The 17582-nt window shown below is 46.6% G+C and overlaps 1 protein-coding gene across 1 annotated transcript in view; it reads left to right on the top strand.

The window, feature by feature from the left end:
* SUSD5 (sushi domain containing 5) overlaps positions 1 to 17582 on the top strand; it is a 40164-nt gene that overhangs the window by 19670 nt on the left and 2912 nt on the right. The window contains exon 4 of the mRNA XM_060111314.1: positions 6024 to 6212. Within this exon, the coding sequence (XP_059967297.1) occupies positions 6024 to 6212 (189 nt within the window). The remainder of the gene's footprint in view (positions 1 to 6023; positions 6213 to 17582) is intronic.

Here is a 17582-nt window from a genome sequence, read left to right as displayed (position 1 = left end):
CAGTCAACAAGGGATTATCACAGTAAGTGAAGTAAATCAGACAGAGAAAGACAAACACCATATGATATCACTTATATGTGGAATCTAAGATATGATATAAATGAACTAATTTACAAAATAAAAACAGACTCACAGACTTAGGAAACAAACTTATGGTTACCAAACAGGAAGGGGGATGGGGGAGGGGTAAATTAGAGATTATTAGCATATACAAACTACCATATATAAAATAGCAGATAAAAACTACTACATATAGGGATTTTCCTGGTGGTCCAATGGTTAAGAATCCGCCTTCCAATGCAGGGGGCGCGGGTTCGATCCCTGGTCGGGGAACTAAGGCCCCCACATGCCGTGGGGCAACTAAGCCCGCACGCTGCACCTACTGAGCCCGTGTGCTCTGGAGCCTGCACACCACGACTAGAGTGAAGCCCACGCGCCACAATGAAAGATCCTGCATGCCGCAACTAAGGCCCAATGCAGCCAAATAAATAAATAAATATATTTAAAAAACCTACTACATATAAAGTAGATAAACAACAAGGTCCTACTGTGTGTGTGTGTGTGTGTGTGTGTACATGAATCACTTTGCTGTACACCAGAAACTAACATAACACTGTAAATCAACTATACTTCACCAAGGGAAATCTGTGTGCCAAAGGAAGGTAAGAAGCCAAGAAGAGGCTCCTGGGGAGTGCACGTGAGGTCTGGTTCAGCAGACACCCAGGTGCAGTATCACCTCTAAAGGTTGCCTTTTTCCTGATGATGCTTCATTGCACCTAGCCCTGGGCTGTTGCTTCTCTTTGGCAAGACAGGAAGAATGAAGGGTGCTAACTCCAAAAATGGCAGACATGTGCCTCATAAAGAGCCCAGAAGGAAAACAGCCTGTGGAATGTTCAGGCAGCTTCCTCCTGTGTTTCTTTTTTGAAATAAAGTTCATCATGAACGTAGATGTTTCTCTGTTTCCTTTCAGTAATTTTGTTTCACTGACAGTGAATTTCCAGCCCTGTGGTGACCTCACTTTAATAAGTGAAATTATTTTTAACCAACTGGATGCTGATGAAATGAGCTGCCTCCACCTGGGTTCTCTGGCTCTGCTTCTCTTGGCAGCTTGTCTGTGGAGTCAACAGCGTGGGGTCTGGAGGCTTCAGGTCTCCTCTCACCTTCTCCCTGTAGCACCCAAGGCTCACTAAGGGTGTGCTTCTGTTTCTCCCCCTCTAAGCCAGGGCTGGCCTGGCTGCTCTCCCCACCAGCCCACCTCACCTTCTTAGAACTGTATTTCACCTCCCCTGCATACGTTACTCCTACCTGTATCTCCCTTAAAAATAGAAATGGAATGATTCCCTTCCTTTATGTCTTCAAGAAGAGAGAGCTGAGGGACTTCCCTGGTGGTCTAGTGGTTAAGACTCCGCACTTCCACTGCAGGGGCACAGGTTCGATCCCTGGTTAGGGAACTAAGATCCCCCAAGCTGCAGTGTGGCCAAAAATTAAAAGAGAGCTGAATGCTCACCTCTCAGGTGAGCAGGAATTTTTGAGAGTAGCCACCTCCCAGATCTGCTTGAGGAGGCGCTGTGCCTCAAGATCAGCTTTAGGGAAATTCCAGCAACGATGGGAGACTGGAACCAATGAACTGCAATGCTTTAAGCAGCTGATAGAACTTATCCAGTTCAGGGTCTCCCAAGGAAATGTGGAAGAGTCTCCACTCATTACCATTGACCTGGCACTGGCCAATTTTTCATTTATTTGTCCAGGGTAATGCAAAGCAGGGCTCAGACTTGTGGGTGCTTTAGATAGATAGAGAGAGAGAGAGAGAGAGGACTCCTCTCCACCCTCAAGGAGTTGACGGTGTATAAGGACAAGTAAGAGATGAGTGAGTTTCCACGGGACAAAGGAGGAAGGTAATTAGGGAGACTTCCTGAGGCTGTGGCAGGTGAGGTGGAATTGGAAGGATTTTGCTCTGTGGGGATAACGGTTAGGGAAAGGAGAAGAGGACACTGCAGAGAAAACAGCTGGAGCACGGGCTACAAATCTGAGATCCCCGTGGTTCTGGGTAGACTAGCTCTGGGTGAGCCCTTGTCCTAGTGCTTCAGAGAATGAGTTGGGTTTGGAACATCCCTGGGGGCTCGAGTGGCTGCTGGGCAGCTCTGAGGAGGCTGCAGAGAGCAGCCCAGATAATCCCACTGCAGTTATTCCCAACTTGATCTATAGATTCAATGCAATCTCAGTCATAATTCCAGCAAGTTATTTTGTGGATATGAACAAACTAATTCTATAGTTTATATGGAGAGACAAAGACCCAGAATAGCTAACTCATAATTCAAGAAGAACAAAGTTGGAGGACTGACATGACTCAACTTCAAGACTTACCTAGAGGGAGGGATAGATTGGGAGTTTGGGATCGACACGTACACATATTTAAATTAGATAACCAACAAGGACCTACTGTGTAGCACAGGGAACTCTGCTCAATAATCTGTAATAACCTAAATGGGAAAAGAATCTGAAAAGGAATAGATACATGTACATGTATAACTGAATCACTTTGCTGTACACCTGAAACTAACACAACATTGCTAATCAACTATGCTCCAATGTAAAATAAAATCTTTTTTAAATTAAATTTTAAAAGACGTAAAGATGCAGAAATCAATACAGTGTGGTACTGGTGAAAGAACAGACAAATATCAGTGGAATCGAGTAGAGAGCCCAGAAATAGACCCACATAAATATAGTTAACTGATCTTTGACAAGGGAGCAAAAGTAATACAATGGAGCAAAAATAGTCTTTTTAATATAGGTGCTGGGACAACTGAACATCCACATGCAAAAGAAAAGAATCTAGACACAGCCCTTACACCCCTCACAAAATTTAACTCAAAACGGATCACAGACCTAAATGTAAAATGCAAAACTACAAAAATCCTAGAAGATAATACAGGTGAAAACCTAGATGACCTTGTTTATGGTGATGATTTTCTTGATACAACACCAAAAGCACAATACATGAAAGAAGTAATTGTTAAGCTGGACTTACTTAAGATTGAAAACTTCTGCTCTGCAAAAGACAGTGTCAAGAGAATGAAAAGGCAAGCCCCGGACTGGCGAAAATATCTGCAAAAGACATATCTACTAAAGGACTATTATTCAAAATATACAAAGAACTCCTGAAATTCAACATTAAGAAAATGAACAGCTCAATTTAAAAATAGGCAAAAGACCTGAACAGATACCTCACCAAAGAAGATACACGGATGGCAAGTAAGCGTACGAAAAAATGCTCCACATCATATGTCGTCAGGGAAATGCAAATTAAAACAACAATGAGGGACTTCCCTGGTGGTGCAGTGGTTAACAATCTGCCTGCCAATGCCAGGGACACGGGTTCAAGCCCTGGTCCGGGAAGATCCCACATGCTGCAGAACTAAGCCCGTGTGCCACAGCTACTGATCCTATGCTCTAGAGCCCGCAAGCCACAACTACTGAAGCCTGCACGCCTAGAGCCCCTGCTCCACACAAGAGAAACCACCGTAATGAAAAGCCCGTGCACCGCAACGAAGGGTAACTTCTGCTCACCGCAACTAGAGAAAACCCACGTGCAGCAACGAAGACCCAACACAGTCAAATAAATTAATTAATTTAAAACAAAAAAACAAAAAACAATGATTTACCACTACACATCTAGTAGAATGGCCAAAATCCAGAACACTGAAGACACCAAATGCTGACAAGGATATGGAACAGCAGGAACTCTCATTCATTGCTGGTGGGAATGCAAAATGGTACAGCCACTTTGGAAGACAGTTTGGCAGTTTCTTACCAAACTAAACATACTTTTACCATGTGATCCAGCAATCACAGTTCTTGATATTTACCCAAATTAGCTGAAAACTTAAGTTCACACAAAAACCTGTACATGAATGTTTATTAGCAGCTTATTTTCCTAATTGCCAAAACTTGGAAGCAACCATGATGTCTTTCAGTAGGTGAATGGATAAATAAACTGTAGCACTTCCAGACAATAGAATATTATTCAGTGCTAAAAAGAAATGAGCTATCAAGCCTTGAAAACACATGGAGGAAACAAATGCTTATTACTAAGTGAAAGAAGCCAGTCTGAGAAGGCTACATACTGTATGATTCCAACTATATGACATTCTAGAAAAAGCAAAACTATGGAGACAGTAAAAGGATTGATGGTTGCCAGGAGTTAGTAGGAATGAATAAGTGTAGCACAGAGGATTTTTGGGGCAGTGAAACTATTTTGTATCATACTACAATGGCAGATGTAATTATATATTCAAAACCCATAGATTGGGTTTATACAATCAAAACCCATAGACTGTAGAACATGAAGAGTGAACCCACATGTAAACTGTGGCCTTTGAGAGATAATGACATGTCAATGTAGGCTCATGGATTGTAACAAATGTACCACTGTGGTACAGGATAGTGAGAAGGCTGTGCCTGGGTAGAGACGGGAACATGGGAAATCTCTGTACCTTCCACTCAATTCTGCTGTGAACCTAAACCTGCTCCAAAAATTAGTTTATTAGTTTTTTAAAAAGCAGGTACTCGGTAATAAATATGATGTAATCCTGTTTATGTGAACACACACACACAATATCATATCTTACCGCTTATATGTGGAATCTAGAGAAATGGTAGAGATGAACTTATTTGCAAAGCAAAAACAGAGTCACAGATGTAGAGAACAAACTTACGGTTACCAAGGGGAGAAGAAGAGGGTGGGATAAGTTGGGAGATTGGGATTGACATATATACACTACTATGTGTAAAATAGATAACTAATGAGAACCTACTGTAAGCACAGGGAACTCTACTGAATGCTCTGTGGTGACCTAAATGGGAAAGAAATCTAAAAAAGAGGGGATATATGTATATGTGTGACCGATTCACTGTTCTGTACAGCAAGAAACTAACACATCATTGTAAAGCAACTCTACTCCAATAAAAAATAAACACACACACACACACACACAGCTACATATGTAGTATACCTATGTGCATCTCTATCAGTATTTATTTGTAAATACCAAACCGGTAACAGTGTTACCATCAGGGTCGAGGCTGGGGGAGGGCAGAGGCATCCTCTACTCTACAGTCTGTAATATTTCAGCATTTGACAAAAAGTACCACTTGCTGCTGGGCACTGTCTCTGGGTCCGCCTTTCAAGGAGCCATTAGAGGATAATATTGCCTGGCAATTTAAAAATACAAAGTTGTGGGACTTCCCTGGTGGTCCAGTGGTTAAGAATCCACCTTCCAATGCAGGGGACGTGGGTTCGATCCCTGGTCGGGGAACTAAGATCCCACATGCCACAGGGCAACTAAGCCTGTGGGCCACAGCTAGAGAGCCTGTGTGCCGCAAGTACTGAGCCCACACACTCTGGAGCCCACAAGCCACAACTAGAGAGAAACCTGAGCGCTGCAACGAAGACCAATGCAGCTAAATAAATCTTTTTTAAAAAAATAAAAACACAAAGTTGTAGCACTTTGTAGCACATTTATTCATTCAACAAGTATTTTTTGAGTGCTTCATCTGCGCCAGGCATTCTGCCAGGTCCTGGGGATGCCAGGGTGAAGGAGATCTCAGTTTAAGGTGCAGGCAACACCCATGGGGGAGAGGGGGTTGCTTTTTGTTTTTCTTCTATTGTTCTGTTCCTTTTGGATTAATCCAATATTTTATATTATTCCATTTTACTTCCTCTACTGGCTTCTTTTTTTTCAGTATTTATTTATTTGGCTGCATCCGGTCTTAGTTGCAGCATGCAGGATCTTTGCAGTGCGTGGACTCTAGAGCGCATGGGCTTAGTTGCCCCAAAACATGTGTGATGTTAGTTCCCCGACCAGGGATCGAACCCACGTCCCCTGCATTGGAAGGCGGATTCTTAACCACTGGACCACCAGGGAAGTCCCAAGGGGTTGTTTTTTAAGTTTTTTTTTTCCTCCCAGGCTGAAAAAGTTCTGCAGAGCTTGGGAAAACTTATTGTGATTCCTTGTCCTCAGAGAAGCCGTGTGGAGACCCACCTTCCTTCCCACACACCATCCTGCAGGGCCACACGGGCTTGGAGATGGGGGATGAGCTGCTGTACCTTTGTGCCCCCGGCCACGTGACGGGCCGGCGCGAAACAGCCTTCACCTTGCTGTGCAACAGCTGCGGGGAGTGGTATGGCCTGGTCCAGGCCTGCGGGAAAGGTAAGCAGGAAGATAGCTCCAGGACAGCTGTCTGGGCCGCTCCTCCTGATGGGACTTTGCTGCTGCTGCCCTGCTGTCTTGCTCTGCTCCCTGGGCTGCCCCGTGAGTATGAAGAAAATTAGAGCTGAGGCTAGAAAGACTCCTGGTGGGCACTGAGCTCCCGAAACCTGATCTGATTCCCCCAGATGTCCCCATTCCATCATCATCGTAGGCCTGGGGGCGAGGCTTCTGCATCCCACCCCTGCCCAGCCCCCTTGGGAATTCTCCCAATGGCAGAAATCACTCTCTCCTATGACTCCTACACCATGGACCTCATGCCAGACCGTGAATTGTTCCCTGACCTCACAGGGTTCCTTTCTCCCCAAGACTCCTTCAGGGCCCACCTTCCCGATCCCCCATGACCTCTGGGTACCAAGTGGAGGTTGGCGCTATAGAGGGGGACAACTCCAGCACCACAATGTTACTGAATTTATAGGACAGCTGGTCCCCAGAATGTCCGGCAGATCCTATGGGAGAACCATGATGAGACTAGGGTGCTGTCTTGTCTGTGAGCTTCATCCATGTTGTTGCCTGAGCTGTGGTTTTTTGTGTTCATTGCAGTTTACTATCTATAGTGTGAATACACCACCCATTATTTCTGCTGGTGGTCATTTGGCTTGTTCTCGTGTTGTGACTGTCGAAAATTTACGCTGCGGTGATCGTTCTCCTCCACATCATTCGTTTCACATGTGAACACATTTCTTTTGGTTCCTGGCAGTGGAGTTGCTGCCCATGGGGTAGGTGTGTGTCCAGCTTATATGGATGCTGCCAGAGAGTTTTCTAAAGTGTTTTGACCAGTTTACTCTCCCACCAGCTGTGGGAGAGTAAACGGGTCTGAGAGTAAGAGCTCTGTTCCATCATCCTCACCAACCTTCAGGATTGTGAGACTTTTTACCTTTTTACCAATCTGGTGACTACTCCATGGTGACCTGTAAAACCCATGTCTCTACCCAAGCACTTATCTAATCAGATACTATTAGCATTTACTCAGTAAGTGTCTGTCCAAGATTTTTGCCCATTTCTCTAATTGATTTAATTATTTACGTTAATGTTGGATTTCTTTTTTACGAAAACTTTCTTAATGTGTTGAAATTTTCTCTCTCATTCTGTGGCTTATTTTTTCCTCTTGGCGTGTTTTTTGATGAAGAGTGAGATTTTGTTGTCTCATACTCTCTGTGCACAATTAAAAATTTGTTTTCTTGTTATTGATAGACTGACACGTTAGTAAAAATGCAATAAAAATGAGTTAGCATAAAACTAAAGGAAAGATATTCTAGATATAAATAAAAATTTTCCTTAAATAGACATAAAATTCCCCTGTCAAATTGTTACAAAAGCTTCTAGTGGCTTCCCTGGTGGCGCAGTGGTTGAGGGTCTGCCTGCCGATGCAGGGGACGCGGGTTCGTGCCCCAGTCCGGGAAGATCCCACACGCCGTGGAGCGGCTGGGCCCGTGAGCCATGGCCGCTGAGCCTGCGCGTCTGGAGCCTGTGCTCCGCAACGGGAGAGGCCACAGCAGTGAGAGGCCCACATACCGCAGGAAAGAAAAAAAAAAAAAAAGAGTACCTCTGCGGGCTTCCCTGGTGGCGCAATGGTTGAGAGTCCGCCTGCTGATGCAGGGGACACGGGTTCGTGCCCCGGTCCGGGAAGATCCCACATGCCACGGAGCGCTGGGCCTGTGAGCCATGGCCACTGAGCCTGTGCGTCCGGAACCTGTGCTCCACAACGGGAGAGGCCACAACAGTGAGAGGCCTGCGTACTGCAAAAAAAAAAAAAAAAAAAAAAAGAAAAAGACAAAAGCTTCTAAAAACTTCCTACTTGCTTGTCACATACTAATAACAAAGTTACAGACTGGGACAAGTCCCTGAAACACAATTTGAGCCATTTTCTAGAACTTTCCTCTGTTGCTGCCGCTTTGTGGCAGGCAGGAGCTCCTGCCAGTTCCGATGGATTCACCTGTCTGAGAAAATGAGGCATAAGACCTGACTTCCTGCTTGTTGCATGTGTCGCCTCAAAGCAGACCCAGGCTCACCCTGAGGCGTCAGTGGGCTGGCTGTTTCTGGCGAGGCACCGAGGTTGCACCATCCCACGAGGCACGCCCACCACTCAAAGGGGTTGTTTACTGGCCCCAGTAGAATGAGAACTAAATGAAGGTTTTGTGTGTCTGAAATGGTGTTTATTTTCTCACCGCAAAGCAGAGTCGTTGGAGCTTTCAGCTGCTGGGCAGAAATTCTGGTTTCTACACTTAGCTGAATATACAGACCGTTATAGTTTTCATTACTCTGTAGATTTAACATTTAAAGTATCTGTGTTATTATAAGTATGTGTGTGTGTGTATATGTGTGTGTGTGTGTTACAAGAATATTGTCACCAGGTGTTTGACTCCACCTTACATGTATTTTTCCAGTGAACACCAATTTTTTTTGATTAAGGAACTGCTTCAGTTGGAGAAAAGTCATCTTGAGAGGGTGGGCCGAACAAGGGTTTTGGAGTTGGACCCATCTTGGTTTGGACAACATTCCTTCTACGGCCTATTGGCCATTCATTCATTCACTATGTCCCTCTCCCTTCATCTGGCAGGGTCCCAGGTACTGTGTAATCAACGTTGAGCAAAACTGTCCCAACCCTAAAGGAAACTAGTAAACTGAATACCTTAGGAGAGACAGAGAAGTAGTAGATGATGAGGTAAAAGGGAAAGCTGGAAAACGAGGTGTCCCAGGTGAAATTTTAAAGGAAGTGTGTGTTCCCAGGTGGGAAAAGTGCTCAAAGGCTGCACAGGTTCAGTCAATGGAAGCTAAAAAGTGTGCACTGGTTTCACAGCCTAAGAAGGTTCTGGTAGCCTCATGTTTTCAGTGTGTAGCTGGGGAGTGGGATGCACCTGGGCGGAACTGCAGCGAGCACAGGAATGAGCTGGAGTGAGGAAGAGGGCCAAGGAAGACAACTTCTGCTGTTCACGGAGAGGATTGGGGCGGCGGTGGGGGAGGGGCAGAAGGTAGAGCTGCAGGAGGATTGGGGGCCAGAGAGGTGGAGGGGTAGTTTTGTTTTGTCTGCTTGCTTGCTTTTGTTATTCTAAGATGGGAAGTACAGGGCCTCCCTGGTGGCGCAAGTGGTTAAGAGTCCGCCTGCCGATGCAGGGGATACGGGTTCGTGCCCCGGTCTGGGAGGATCCCATATGCCGCGGAGCGGCTGGGCCCGTGAGCCATGGCCGCTGGGCCTGCGCATCCGGAGCCTGTGCTCCGCAACGGGAGAGGCCACAACAGTGAGAGGCCCACATACCGCAAAAAGAAAAAAAAAAAAAAAAAAAGATGGGAAGTACATCACTCAGAACAGGACCTGTGATATGGTCTGAGCTCAGACCATATTCTTTCCCTTTCACTCTCACGCTGATGGAGGAGGGTATTAGGCCCCTCACTGAAAGATCTAAAGGGATTTGTGTGACGCTGGCTCCTTGCTCCCTTGTGTGTTACTGACTCCAGCTTCCTGTACAACAGATAATCAAAGGCGGGCTGTGACTTCAGCTGTCTAGTACTTGGGCAAGAAATTGGTCTCTGCCAGCGGGCATCTCAGATTCTGGAGACAGCAAATGATCCTTCCAGAAAGGCATGGCTTGTGTGGCTTTAGGGCTTGGTGGAGACCCCGTGGGCAAGTAGCCGGGGACTTTCTAACGTGTAGCTCCCAAGCATTCCAGACTTGTGGCCCCAGCTGCCCCTCGGCTCCAGGGAGCACTTGTCACTTCTGCACTGGGCTCGGCCCACAACCCTCCCTACACACCATGTGGCTGTCTGTCAAGACCCTCCCCTGCCTCCAGCCCAGAACGTTTCCTTATGTTTCCTGTGAGGTGCTGGAGCTCGCTCCAACCCCTCTGGCAGAACCTGCCCCCGGGGTCCCTGCCCCTTATTCCCCTCATGACCTCTTCAGGCCCAGAGAGCCTCAAGGCTCGGGTGCCATGGAGGTCAAGACTTAAAAGAACTTGGGGCTCAAACGAGTTTGGTCTCAGAGATTGCAGGGGCTTAGGAGCTCAGGGCTACTAGGAAGACTGTTTCACTCAAACTTGTCACTGTTTGGGCATCTTGAAGACTGGCTAGAAGACTTGGGTTAGATTCTCTAAAAGCAGAGCCTGTTCAGATGTCCATGGCTTGTTGAGGGAGAAAGGGAATAAGGGAGGCAGGGAAGGTGAGAGGAAGGAGTTAAGGATGTGGCCTCAGCTGGATCCTTGCTTTGCCTGATCCCTTGGGGAGCTGGGGAGCATGAATTTCACCACAGGGTTGGTCCCACTTGGAAGCAAGGGGACCGGCCTGAGTTCCTCCATATTAGTCTGTCATTGGCTGCAGGCTGCTGTGCACGGAGGGCAAGGCGGGTTGCAACCCCCCTAACTGAGGCTCCCATCCCTCCAAGGGCAGTCCTCCAGAGGAGTGGCAGCTGTGAACCCTCAGCTGCCGTCACTCACAGCGGCTGGGGGATGGGTGCACTGGTCTGGGAAAGGGGACATGAGCACCGACAGCATCCACTACAGTGGAGAACTTAGTTGCTTATTAAAGCATCAGTTCAGGAGAGCAGTGGTTTAAAGAAAAATTAGTAAAGCGGGGACTGCCTGAATGAGTGTGATGAAATTTAAACTTTGAATGGTGAGCAGGCATGAATGCATAGGGGCACGTCCACCTGGGTGGTCAATGAGTGGCCAGTGCAGGAGGGTGCCTCAGGCACACACTGCCCACCCAGGTTGTATGTTCACCTCGACCTTATGGTCCAGCCTCAAGTGGTGCTGGTGAAATCTCTCACTTAGCACAGGGACTCTACCATGACCATCAACCTGAATGGGTGAGGACTTCTTAAACTGCCATTTTCTCCCCTCTGCTTGTTGGTATTTCTCTAGCTTTGGTTCCTAGCGTCCAGGTCTGGGTCTGGCCATTTTGTTTTCCGTTCTCCTACCCGAAACCACAGTTGGTTTCCATTCCCAGTTGGGCAGCACGAAATGTTTGTCATACCTCTCTAGTGTTCTTGGTATCCAACTATGATTGGTTGTTGCCCTAATTATATAAAAATCCTGGTGCTTTGCTCCTTACGCATGTGTGCAGATTTCCATGCTATATTTGGTTTTCTGTGGGCTTCTTATTATACCAAGTCCCATATCTTCAAGGCCATATCCATCTCTGGCCACTTGTACCCTAGGAATAGTCTCTGACCTCCCAGCACTCCTAGTGGCCACCCCTGGCCACGTGACCATGGTGCCACACGTGCTTCCCTGGGCACACTGACCATTCCCCTACTTGCTGTCCTGGGTGCTCATTGCCTTCAACACCTCTGCCCTCTCCTGACTCACCACCCAGTGGTCCTATGGCCTCTACCCTGGTCTGCAGATACCCCAGGAAGGGAGAGACTCACAGACCCTTGCTCTCTGATTTGCCCCTTGATCCTCCTTTAAAACTTGCCCTGGGGACTTCCCTGGCAGTCCAGTGGTTAAGATTCTGAGCTTTGACTGCAGGGGGCACAGGTTCAGTCCCTGGTCAGGGAACTAACATCCCACATGCCACATGGCGTGGCCAAAAAAAAGACAACTTGCCCTGACAAAGGGTATCTGATAAGACAGGCTCTGAAAAGCCTTTAAGATTTTCCACTCCAAGCTCCATGGTTCTGTTTGCGCTTTCTGGTCTGTAGTATCAGGAAAGTGAGTGACACCAAGCTTGACCTCACTCCACCAGCCCTGCCACCTCTGAGTCCAACAACAAATGGACAGCTATTCCTTTTCCCTTCCCTGGTCTGTCGCAGCTATGGAAACAAGACCCATTCCCCATTTGGGCACTGAGAAAAGAGCTGTCGTAAATCATGCCAAACCTGTTCCATGTCATCTCTGTTTGGGGAGTTGTTTTTTGTTCTTGTTTTGTTTTTTTTAACAACTTTCCTGAGGTTTAATTTGCATACAATGAACAGTAACCATTTAAAATATAAAAGTCTCTGCGTTGTCACAGATGTGTACACCCATGAAACCACCACCAGAACCAAAATACAGAACATTTTCATCTTCCCCAAGTCTCCTCATGTTCCTTTCTGAAAGAGGAGTTTTATACACTTTATCTCATTTCATCTTCATAACTCTGAAAGTAGAAATGGCCAGCTCCAATTGATAGATGGGAAAACTGAGGGACAGAGAGGTTCAGTAACTTCCTGCGTCAGACAGCCAGAAAGAAGCACAGCCAAGGGACTTCCCTGGTGGTCCAGTGGTTAAGAATCTGCCTGCCAATGCAGGGGACACGGGTTCGAGCCCTGGTCCAGGAAGATCCCACATGCCGCAGAGCAACTAAGCCTGTGCGCCACAACTACTGAGCCTGCGCTCTAGAGCCCATGAGCCACAACTACTGAGCCCACATGCCACATCTACTAAAGCCCGTGCGCCTAGAGCCTGTGCTCCACAAGAGAAGCCACTGCAATGAGAAGCCTGTGCACCACAGCAAAGAATAGCCCCCACTCACTGCAACTAGAGAAAGCCCGTGCACAGCAACAAAGACCCAAGGCAGCCAAAAATAAAAAAAGAATTATTAAAAAGAAAAAAAAAGCAGAGCCAAGATTAAAACCAGGCACGTCTCATTCCAACATCTTTATGATGGCTGTGTGCTTCTCCAGGGGCCTCTAAAAAGCATCAGGGCAGTGCAGGGCTTGCTTTGTAAACTAGCTGTTCCCTCACTAAGTTCCTTTGCTATTTTCCCTCATTTCTAAAGCCCATCATTTGTTTTCTTAAATTAACCTCCATTTCTGTTTTTCTCCATCTTCTAGACTTCCTTCATAGGATAAAAGCCAGAGACTGGACTGAATTTAGAATTTCTTTGTAAATATTGCCATATTTGTTCAGAGGTTCATTGAACCAGTGGTTATTTCTGGCTTGTCTGGTTGTCTTTTTCAAAATTACTATTTTTAAAGGCTGTATAGCCAAGACCAGAGGGAAAAAGAAGGCATGTGTGGGCTTCCATAAATGAAACAACATGAAAAAACATGAAAAGTGGCAGCACTGGGAGAGCCCAGGGTTCTGGACCCTGGCCTGTATACTTCTGCCCCTGATAAAGGCACGACCTGGGCAACCCTTTTCTTTTTACTCCTGATTTCTATTGATGTGTAGTCTTTGGTTTTCCTAAAGTAACAATTAAATCTAAACACACAGGGAATGACTTGGTTTTTGCCAAGAGAGCCCATGGAGTTTACATTTCCTGGACCCGTTGGTCTAAATCAGAAGGCCCAATGTTGTGCCAGCCCAGCTTTCAGGAGAGCGTGGGGGAGGGGAGGGCTGGAGGGTTGGTTAAGGAGAGCGCAGGCTCAGGGGAGCAAAGGGAGGGGAGAGAAATTACACCTCAGCAGGCAAAGGGCTGATGTTCCCCACCTTGAGACAGAGTGTAATTTTGGGTTGACATTCAGTGAGCAACAAACTTTACTGTTACTCAAGAAGGGAAAAACAGGCTTGGGATATTTTGTCATGAGTAGACTGTTTGTAAACAGTTGGTGTCTGTGTCTTCATTTGACGTTTTGGCGAAACTGTGACACAGTGAGAGCCTGTTTCTGAGCCAGACCTTGACCTGAGAACCTGTGCAGGCAGGAAGAGCTTGGCTCTGGGCCCTGGGCTGCCATCCAGGGATGCTCTAAGCTCAGGGAGCTCTGAAGGCAAAACCTCCAGACGGACAGGCAGACAGACACACACGCGCACACACACACACAGCTCAGACTGGCCATAAGGGTCCAGGTCAAGGCAGGCCCACCAGGCAAGAGTGGGCTGACCTATCCCAAATCCCCAGCTCTAACATTATACGCTAGGCCACTATTTCCTGCACAAGAAGGTATGGGGGAGGAGAAAATGGCTCATGTCCTGCCCATATTCCAGGTGCCTTTTGACTTCTGAAGCTCATGGGCTGGGTTACATGGGAGAAGGAATTTAGCCGACATTGATTATGCTCAGTACTAGGACTAAGAGGTGGGTTACCATTCTTTGCTACTGTCATGCACCAAATAATGCCCTGGCTGACGGACTTCCAGACTGAATCAAGCTTGATCAAAACGGGCTTCCGTCACTCAGTTGTTCACCTCTTCACTCACGCGTTAATTCATTCAACAAATATTTCCAGAGTGTCTACTATGTGCCAGGCACCACGCTGAGTGCTGCGGATACAAAGGCAGAGGGGACTTGTCCACACACCAGAAGACAGAACTGTCACAAATACTCTGAGAGGATAACCAACATGGAGTCCCAAACAAACACTTCCCAACACAGACGGTCCTCAACCTCAGACACACGTCAGAACCAATTGGCAAAATGCCCAAATGACACTCGGTGCTCACAGACAGTTCTCAACGTCAGACACACGTCAGAACCAATTGGCAAAATGCCCAAATAGCACTTGGTGCTCAAAAGAGAAGCTTGCCGGGTGCACACCAGTGAACTTACCTCGGTCTTGGAGCTCGTCAGCTCTTCCAAGAGGCATCTTTCCATTCCACCAAGGGAAAGCGTACGCGGGCAGCGAGTGCCGAGCTGGGAAGAAACAGGGAGAATCCCCGAAACAAACAGTTTCGACAGCTGCTATGAACGTCCCCCTAAACCCCCTCTCAGAGCCAGCGAGCCACGAGCAACTAGCTACGCGAAGCCATCCCGGCGCGTCTTCATGGCGGCGGCTCTGGTCGGGAAAACCTGAAAACCCGGGAGCCAGATATCGCGAGAGCCCAGCCTCAGGTTGGGAGCCAAATACTTAACCTAAAGTGGGTCCAGCTGCTCGCCGCTCAAAAGCCAATAAAGAGGCAAGGTTGATGGAAAGAAAAGTTTGCTTTATTTCAAAGGCCAGCAACCGAGAGGGGAGGGCAGTCTCCTGTCCAAAGACCGACTCCCCCCCACTGACAATCAGTGGGCAAGAGCTTTTATAGGCAGAGGGAGGGGACTACATGCAGAAACAGCACAGTCAGCTCTGACCGTCATCTTGAAATTGGTCAGGCGGTGGTCTGATCACCATCATCTTGATTGTTTTAGGTACAGTTAATCTTCAGTTCCAGAGTCGGTTTGTTTCCATTTCTTTGAGGCCAGTTCTCAGAATTGTGGCAGCTTATGTCATGGCTACAGACTGGTCATCACATAGTTAACTTCTTCCACCTGCTGGGGGTTTTAGTATCTACAAGATAGCCTTCATCGAGTCATAGTAGTAACATCAAAGATCACAAATATAATAATGAAAAGTAAAATGAATGGGCTTAAATTTTAGGAGCAGATCAGAAAGGATTTTTAAATGTGTTTATAACTCTGCAAGTCATTAAATAAGCAAGATAAGGAGACTTATTAGAAATAAACCAAATGCCCACTAATCCAGTTTCAGAGCCCAGGAACACACCACACCTCAGCATTCCATCCAGACCTTGGTGCTGGAGATCTTTGCATTTTGCCCTTTTTAAGGTGCAGAGTGAAGTAGGGGGAAACTCCTGAGCTTTGTTTCCACCTGCAGAACATGTCTGACTCCAAGTGTGGTGAGGTGGGGGGCAGTGGAGGGGGATCACTCACACCAACAACCAGTTTTGCAAATCTCTGGACACCAGCTGGGCGTCCTACAGTTCAATTCCATTCTAACATTACCTACCTGGAGTTAGTGCAGAGCCCATGGCTTACGGGCTCCGTCCCACAAGACAGCCTCTGCTTTACATGCCAATCACAAATCCAGGTCACCTGGAATTGTGACCAACTGGCTATAAATTGGGGGTTTTTACGACCCCCTCCTCAGGTTTGACAATTTACTAGAACAGCTCACAGAACTCAGGAAAGGACTTTACTTATAGTTACCAGTTTATTATAAAGGATATTACAAGGATACAGGTTGAATAAACCAGGTGAAGAGGTACATAGGACAAGGTCTGGAAAGATCCCGAGGACAGGAGCTTCTGTCCCTGTGAACCTGGGGTGTATTCCTCCCCAGCACGATGGATGCATTCACCAACCTGGAAGTTCTTGAAACCCTGTAGTTTAAGGGTTTTTATGGACGTTTCATTATGTAGGTATGGTTGGTTAAATCATTGGCCTTGGCGATCAGCTCAATCTCCAGCCCCTCTCCCTAGGTGGGGGTGGGGCTGAAAGGTCCAACCCGCTAATCACGTGGTTGGTTCCTCTGACAACCAGCCCGCATCCTGAAGCTCTCTAGGGGCCCACAGAGTCACCTCATTAACATAACTCAGGTATGGTCAAAGAAACTTGTTATGCATAACAAAAAATATTCCTGTCACCCCTATTACTCAGGAAATTCCGAGGGTTTTAGGAGCTCTGTGCCAGGAACCAAAGACCAAATATGTATGTTATTATATCACAAGAGCATAGGAAACATTTCTATTTAATAATCATATCTTGGACTTCCCTGGTGGCGCAGTGATTAAGAATCTGCCTGCCAATGCAGGGGACACAGGTTTGAGCCCTGGTCCGGGAAGATCCCAAATGCCGCAGAGCAACAAAGCCTGTGCGCCACAACTACTGAGCCCGAGCTTTGCCACAACTACTGAAGCCCATGCGCTCTAGAGCCTGTGCTCCGCAACGAGAAGCCACCGCCATGAGAAGCTCACACACCGCATTGAAGAGTAGCCCCTGCTCACCGCAACTAGAGAAAGCCCACGCGCAGCAACGAAGACCCATTGTAGCCAAAAAATTTAAAAATAAATTAAAAATAAAATAATTGTGTCTTGTAGTAGGATGTGACTTTCAAAGAACATTGAGAGGGGCAAGCTCAGCGGGCTGCTCTCTTCTGAGGACACAGCTACTTGAGACCTTCCTAACCAGCATGGTTCCTACCTCACCAAGCTGTCCTTACATTCTGGGCTCCTGCCTGTGGGGCCCATCTTCCTTCTCACTCAGCTGGATTCAGGATACTTCACAGCACATCTCACAACTCAGAAGTCTTACAAAGAGCAAATCAGAGATTCAAAAGATACTTTTTTATTTAACTAAAGTATACATACAATGATATCACTTATATGTGGAATCTAAAAAATAAAACAAACTAGTGAATAAAACAAAAAAGAAGCCGACTCACAGATATCAAGAATAAACTAGTGGTTACCAGTGGGGAGAGGGAAGGGAGAGGGGCAACATAGGGGTAGGAGATAAAAAATAAAAGGGTTATTATGAGATTATATGGAATCGTGTGTGAAACTGTTGAAAACTGTAAACCACTATAGAATTTAAAGATCTTTCATTCAATTTTTAGAAAGTTTGAAAAAACATACATACAAATCATAAGGGAACAGATTAATAAATTATCAAAAAATAAAGAGATTTGGCCACCACACAGGTCGAGAAGTAGAATGCTGCCAGTACCCCCGAAAGAATCTGCTCTTTT

The sequence above is a fragment of the Mesoplodon densirostris genome, chromosome 10, assembly GCF_025265405.1.
Source record: "Mesoplodon densirostris isolate mMesDen1 chromosome 10, mMesDen1 primary haplotype, whole genome shotgun sequence".
In the NCBI taxonomy this organism is placed as follows: Eukaryota; Metazoa; Chordata; class Mammalia; order Artiodactyla; family Ziphiidae; genus Mesoplodon; species Mesoplodon densirostris.
Note: the sequence above shows the minus strand (reverse complement) of the source record. Positions and strands in the feature narration are given on the sequence as shown.